Genomic DNA, 7,571 nt, shown 5'->3' with positions numbered 1-7,571 from the left:
TATACATCTTCTGAAAGCTGAATAAATAAGCTTTTCATTGATGTATGGTTTGTTAGGATCGGACAATATTTGGCTGAGATACAACTATTTGAAAATCTGGAATCTGAGGGTGCAAAAAAAAAATCTAAATATTGAGAAAATCATCTTTAAAGTTGTTCAAATGAAGTTCTTAGTAATGCATATTACTAATCAAAAATTAAGTTTTGATATATTTACAGTAGGAAATTTACTAAATATCTTCATAGAACATGATCTTTACTTAATATCCTAATGATTTTTGGCATAAAAGAGAAATGTATAATTGTGACCCATACAATGTATTGTTAGCTATTGCTACAAATATACCCCAGCGACTTAACACTGCTTTTGTGCTGCAGGGTCATATATTCACATTCCGGGATTCTATTTCGACCCAAAAAATGTTTTATTTAATAACACAGTCATAACTTAACATGTGTCAAATAAAACCATATTGTATCTGATCAGCAACTTCATATTAATGACTGAATGTGAAATTTGTTTTTACGTTTGTTAATTGTTTTTACCATGTTAATGCATTAACTGTGCATTTACAAGTAATGCATTTACCCCTTTTTTTTTTATAAACAAAAAAGGTAGAAATTCTTTGAAATTTCAAATTACACATAAACCAGAAATTTTATTTGAATATATAATTGCATGAAATTTATAAAAACATATAATCTGAGAATTACCAGTACTAACCCCATTTGAATGAAACAAAACAACAACAACAATTTATTTTAAAATGTTGGAACTTAATTCCTTTGAATTTATAACTTGATTGTTCAAAAACAGTCCAAATTTATGGAACTTACATATTTATTTTTAACAAAAGATCAAAACAACAAAAATATTACTTTGAAAAGTTTTCAAACAAAATTAATTCATTTTACTTGCATAAACTTTCACTTTCAGATAAAAAAAGTGATGCATTTTTCATGCTGCGGTGGTTCATCAATAGGCGACATATTCAAGTTTATCAACAAAATTCAGTCCCAAAAGTGTGTGAGACACGGGGAAAAGGCTAAATGTATTTTACAAAGGTTTTTTGACACTAATATAACTTCACAGATCATTTTACAGAAAGTATTTTCACATCTAATGGCACTCCATACATACCCAGGTCAAAAATGACCCGAACATGACATAAAATGGTTATATCTCTGAAAACATAATTGCAAAAAATCTGAAAAAAATAAATGATGTGTATTTTGAGTGTCTTAAAGCATTTGCAAAGTTTCGTTCGCTTACTAAAAATTATGCATGTTTTAGAAATGTTTATGCATTATGAGGGTTCGAGAGTTATGCAGCGCTCGTAAAACAGCCCTCGAGTCTCACAGTTCACACGATCTGGCTGCATTTAAAAACCTCAGCGGGGAACGTGATTCAGCTGGAGAGGAATGTGTTTTATTTCAATCAATAGAGACAGAACAACGCACCTGGTCTGAGGAAAGTGTGTCAGTAGATCCCATAACGACTGTCCACTCGAGAAAGAGCCTTGAAGACGAGAGCCGTCCTCCATCTGCAGCGCGATCCGCACCTGAACCAACAGAGAGAAATTAAAATAAAAAACTATTAATAAGACACACCAAGGCTGCGTTAATTTGATCGAAAATACAGTAAAAAATCTGAAATATTATTATAATGTAAAACAGCTGTTTTCTATGTGAATATGTGTTAAACAGTAATATATTTCTGTGATGCGCAGCTGTATTTTCAGCATCATTACTCCAGTCTTCAGTGTCACATGATCTTCAGAAATCATTCTAATATGCTGATTATTAGATACATTTCTGATTATTATCAATGTTGAACACAGTTGTGCTGCACAATATTTTTGTGGAAACTGTGATGCATTTTATTTTTCAGGATTCACAGATGAATAGAAAGTTCAAAAGAACAGCGTTTATTTGAAATATAAATATTTTGTTACATTATAAATGTCTTTACTGTCACTTTTGATACATTTAATGCATCCTTGATGAATAAAAGTATTAATTTCTTTTTAAAAAAATCATACTGACCCCAAACTTTTGAACGGAGGTGTATATATAATGTATATTTACTATATATAGCATAATAGTAATTTATATACTACTATATTTTTTATAAATTTTTTGAATTAGCATTTATTTTTTCTATTTTCAGTTTTCAGATCTGCTTTGCAGCTGAAACTGAACTTGTTTCGTAATGAATGAACTTTATGAAGTCATTGAACCGAATCTGAATTAAAATTGAATTAAATGGATCTGAACAATGACTTGTCTTTTTAGAGCTGAACTTTTTTTTTAGAATGATTGAACTTTAGAACATTCATTGAACTATTGAACTGAATCTGAATCAACACTGAACCAAGTTGAATAATGACTCTATTGCTATTTTTAAAGTTGCTTTTTAGATGAAATTGAACTTTTTTATAATGAATGAACTTTAGAACATTCATTGAACCGAATCTGAATCAACACTGAACTGAACAGAGTTGAATAATAACCGAGCGGCAACCTCCCGCTCTCTCTCGTGAAGCCAACACGGAAGTGACTTAAACTGTAATTCATCGACTCAGTGAGAGCATGATTAATAAATCATACTATATACAGACAAGCACTGTTTTAATGCATTAAGCCATGTAAGCGTTTTCCTTATAACGGTTTTTATCATATTCAGTCGAGCTGTCCTGTTCTAGTCGACTGCAAATCTGGGAAATCTAGTCTAGTTTTAGTCAATTAAACTCATTTTAGTCAAGCTGCATGATGGTTAAACTGATAATCACTATTATTTTGCTCAAAATTGCTGATCATTCGAGAAATTACATCAGAACTATGAGAACATGATTAATAAATCATACTATGTACAGACAAGCACTGTTTTAATGCATTAAGCCATGTAAGCGTTTTCCTTATAACGGTTTTTATCATATTCAGTCGAGCTGTCCTGTTCTAGTCGACTGCAAATCTGGGAAATCTAGTCTAGTTTTAGTCAATTAAACTCATTTTAGTCAAGCTGCATGATGGTTAAACTGATAATCACTATTATTTTGCTCAAAATTGCTGATCATTCGAGAAATTACATCAGAACTATTGCACTTGGTTTTATTTTCAGTAATTTTTTTGTGTTTTTGTCATTTTAATTTTACTAATCATTTTTGAAATTAGTTTTAGTTATTTTAATACATCAAATTAAACTACATGAAAATGATACATTTTTCTTGAATTAAAATAAGCTTAAATTTTAGTAAGAAAAAAGTTTTTTTTTTTTTTTAAGTTTTTAGTTTTATTTGACTATAATCACCCTGTTTCAAAGCATTCATTATAATTTATTTAAAAAGCTCTATAAGCTTCTTTAGGTTTCATAGTTGCTCATTATTTAATAAAACACACTACAATCTTTTTTTTTTTATTATTGCTGAGAGAGTACTTTATACTCTAAAACTACTTGATCAATGACATTTTAAAAAACTATTTATTTTCTCAATAAAAAATAAATATTGCTGGTCTTACTGTGAATATTTCACTGATGCACATTGTTCAAAAGAAAACTAGTTTCATAAAAACATGCACCGCCTCTGACTAAAGACACACATATGAAAATGTATATATTAGCCAATAAAATCAATTTTCAGCTGTTATTCCGTGTCAGTTCTGGCTAAACCAGCCAAACTAAATCATTTCATTTGATTTGACACACAGACAGTGGTGTTAATCATGCAGACACACACCGCGCTCTCAGCTCCCGTCTGCGGCCGAGAACACACCACCATCTCCAGCTTGGCATTATTCGGCAGACTGGCAAAACGCCACTGCAGAGACAAATCTAGAACGATCCTCTGAAACCTGCAGACAAAGAGAGACAGAGACAATGAGCGTGTGTGCACACACACTCACACACACACTCACACACACACACTCACATTCTCACGAGGAACATTCAGGTGTCTGCTTGCATGTGGTGAGCCCCATACGCAGCCAACTGTGTATGATCACAGGAGATGTGTTTAAAACTCTTCAAAGTCTGTCTTGACATTGCAGTGACATTCTGTATTTTGATCATCCTTTTATTTTAAAAAGAAAAATAGACAAAATCAGAGTTGTAATCAGAGTTCTATATATATATATATATATATATATATATATACACACACACATATATATTTATAACAAATTATATATATTAATTTAGATATATTTATGGACAACTGTATATAATTATATAAATAAAAATGTATTGATATAAATGTATATGTATTATATATTATACATCTAATTTTCTAAAATTGTTTTATATATACACAATTGTATATAATTATATATAGAAAAATTATGCATAATTTATGCATACATATATATGTATATAAAATAACTAATTATACACAGTATATTTGTTTGTTTTGTTTTATTTATTTATATATATATATATATATATATATACAATTTTAATTGATAAATATTACATAATTATATTAATATTTATTATATATTATGTACAATTGTATATGATAATATATGATGTATGAATGTATTGTTTCAGGTTACACTCACTTGAGTCCGTGTTCTTCTGGATTAAAGCCGTGTTTCTTACACACATCCTCAAGAACCTGCAAGATTAAACTAGATGTTCTAGATCATGATAACCACAGTTAAACCACACATACAGCACCTCAACACCATGGTAAAAATATAACTATATGGTTTCTAGGTATTCGTCTGAAAAACAGTAATTTAACACATTAGTATAAAAATAAAACCCATTATTTAATATTCATTTTAACCTGTTTATTTTAAAAAACAGCACCAGATGTGTCTCAAACCCTAATAATCTGGCCTGTCATGTTCTACATTAATGTCTAATGCACTAGGTAGGGAGCTTACTAGTTCGGAATGCCCAAAACTGTGGCACGCGCAATATACACTCCAGATAGACAGCCTGTTACATAGGTAGCACTTGTAATGCCCCCGTGTTGCCCACACATGCTGTCTAGTTAGGGAACTCTCCAGTTCGGCTGAGTCAGAAGGCGACTCTCCGAGCCGCGCGCTGGGTTTGAGCCGCTAAACACACACACAGCCTCCGCGATCAGATGCGTGAATAAACACGAGTGTGTGAGCTCGTACCTGTAATAAAGGTGTGTTTGCAGACACTTTGACAGTCTGTCTTCTTCCATTCGGAGTTAAAACCGACACAGCCGAGCCGCTCGCCGCCATGACAGTGTGACGTCACGATGTTTGTTTGACAAAACTTTATGCGCATCTGAGACTCGACAGACTGCGACATCACTGTGCTCTTCTCTTCTTCTTCTTCTTGGCTTTTAACGGCGGCTGGCAACCAGCGTAATTAGGTGCATTACCGCCACCTTCTGCTCCGGAGTGTGGAACAGAGAGTTACATTCTACTTATTAATCCCGTCCTTTTAAGAAAATGAAAGAAAGCTTTACTATTTATTTCACTTGCCCATTTTATTAAAGATTTAAAATGTACCACCTGAACTCCATTCTTCTTGATTTCAACTATCATATTACTTCTTTCTTCCTCATATTTCTTACATTCAAGAATTACATGGGTTACTGTTTCTTCTACTTTGCATTGTTCACATAGTCCATTTGGATGTTTCCCTAATATTTTGAGTGTACTATTAAGATTGGAATGTCCCAACAATATTCTATTATAAACAACCTCTTCTTTCCTTGTTTTACCAATATGTCTTATTTTTTGACTTACTTTGTTAATTAAATTGTAGAAAAATCTACCCTTTTCGTTATTGTCCCACTTTATTTGCCATTCTGCAATAACCTTTTTCCAGATTAAAACCTTAATTTCAGACTTGCTTAGAGGAACTTGTAATTCTATTTCTTCTCTCTGCAAAGCTTGCTTTGCTAACTTATCTACGTCCTCATTTCCCTTTACACCTACGTGTGATGGAACCCAAATAAAACTGATTAAAATATCATTCTGAACCAATCTTGAATATATCTGTAAAATACTAAAAAGAATATCTTGATGACTGGATTTAAAAGACCTTAGACTTTTTAAAACTGAGAGTGAATCAGAACAAATTAAAACCTTTCCAGGTTTATAATCCTCTACCCACTGCAAGGACAAGAGTATTGCTATCATTTCAACAGTATATACTGCCAAATGATTGGATGTTCGCTTTATACTATGAGCCCAGTCAGGAACTAAAAAAGCAGCTCCAGTTGTCTCTCGCTCTGGATCTTTTGAGCCATCTGTAAATATTTGTAAGTATTGAGGATATTGTGTTCTAAAATGTTCAGAGAATGCTGAAGACATGTCTACTTTTCTTTCTGCTTTTTTAATTTCCAACAACTGTAAATCTATATGGGGAGTTATATAACTCCATGGTTCATTTTCAGGAATCACAACTGTTGGGCTCATCTTAAACCTATTTACCTCCATTTCTTCTACATACGCTTCACTACTCCATCCAAAACTTTTTCTACTCAACTTATTTTGTTCCCAACACTTCATTAAAACCATTTTTGTAGGATGATCATCTTTATGACCCTTGAGGTTAGCCCAGTAATTGATCATTAATTGTTTCCTTCTCATTTCCAGTGGAATCTCCCCTAACAGGACTTGTAAAGAAGGAATGGGTGTCGTTTTTACAGCTCCACAACACTGTCTCAAAGCTTGGGCTTGTATTTTATCCAGTTTTTCCAACAGGGTTTTTGAAGCCGAACCATATACCACACTGCCATAATCAAACACAGATCTGATCAGTGCCACATAAATAGTTTTTAATGACAAAAAACTTGCCCCCCATGCCACTCCACTTACACATCTCATGATGTTTAATACCTTCTGACATTTTTCAATAACTTTGTTTATATGATCCACCCATGTAAGTTTTGAATCAAAATAAATACCTAAAAATTTAAAAACTCTAACTCTCTCTAAGGACCTCCCGTACATCTTCAAGTTTATTTCTGGTATAATCCTTTTCCTAGAGAAAATTATAGTCTTAGTCTTTTCTACTGAAAATTTAAATCCCCAATCACCTGCCCATTCTTCTACCCGTCGAATTGCTTCTTGCATCCTTCCATTAATATACAAAATATTCCTTCCCCTTTTCCATAGAGCTCCATCATCAGCGAAAAGAGATCGACCTACACCTTGCTGTTGTACTTGATTAAATACATCATTAATCATTATACTGTATTTTTCTAATTACAGAAACTACATTTCTTACAGTTTGTAATAAGCCAGCGTCACAACAAAACAGAGAGCGCGGTGAAACTGAACTTCTTCCTCTGAGGTTTAATGGTGTTTGGCAAACAAACGCATGTGTTTAGCGCCCCCCGCTGGACTGGAGTGTGAAGCGGAGAGAGGAGGGAAATAATACGGGGTGCACAGATTTGTTTAACTATAAAAAAAAGCCGATCTGCACAAAAAATGAAAATAAATTAAAATTATTGACTCGCATCCCAACAAACATGAGACGTCGACCCAACGTGCAGATCACGTCTATATTGCGTCGGTCGGTCCAGGACCATATATGTATGTCTGAACGACGTGTAAATCCATTTCATTTTTTCCATTCTC

The 7,571-nt window shown here is 32.9% G+C and overlaps 1 protein-coding gene across 1 annotated transcript in view; it reads right to left on the bottom strand.

The window, feature by feature from the left end:
- aspscr1 (ASPSCR1 tether for SLC2A4, UBX domain containing) overlaps positions 1-5,259 on the bottom strand; it is a 9,513-nt gene extending 4,254 nt beyond the window's left edge. Inside the window, exons 1-4 of the mRNA XM_016536613.1 lie at positions 5,127-5,259; positions 4,557-4,612; positions 3,737-3,851; positions 1,461-1,561 (exon numbers count right to left, since the gene is read on the bottom strand). Of these exons, the coding sequence (XP_016392099.1) occupies positions 1,461-1,561; positions 3,737-3,851; positions 4,557-4,612; positions 5,127-5,216 (362 nt within the window). The 5' untranslated portion in view covers positions 5,217-5,259. The remainder of the gene's footprint in view (positions 1-1,460; positions 1,562-3,736; positions 3,852-4,556; positions 4,613-5,126) is intronic.
- Positions 5,260-7,571: the final 2,312 nt, after the last annotated feature.

The sequence above is a fragment of the Sinocyclocheilus rhinocerous genome, unplaced genomic scaffold, assembly GCF_001515625.1.
Source record: "Sinocyclocheilus rhinocerous isolate Xijiao unplaced genomic scaffold, SAMN03320098_v1.1 scaffold2027, whole genome shotgun sequence".
Classification (NCBI taxonomy): Eukaryota; Metazoa; Chordata; class Actinopteri; order Cypriniformes; family Cyprinidae; genus Sinocyclocheilus; species Sinocyclocheilus rhinocerous.
This window is presented reverse-complemented; position numbering and strand designations above follow the sequence as displayed.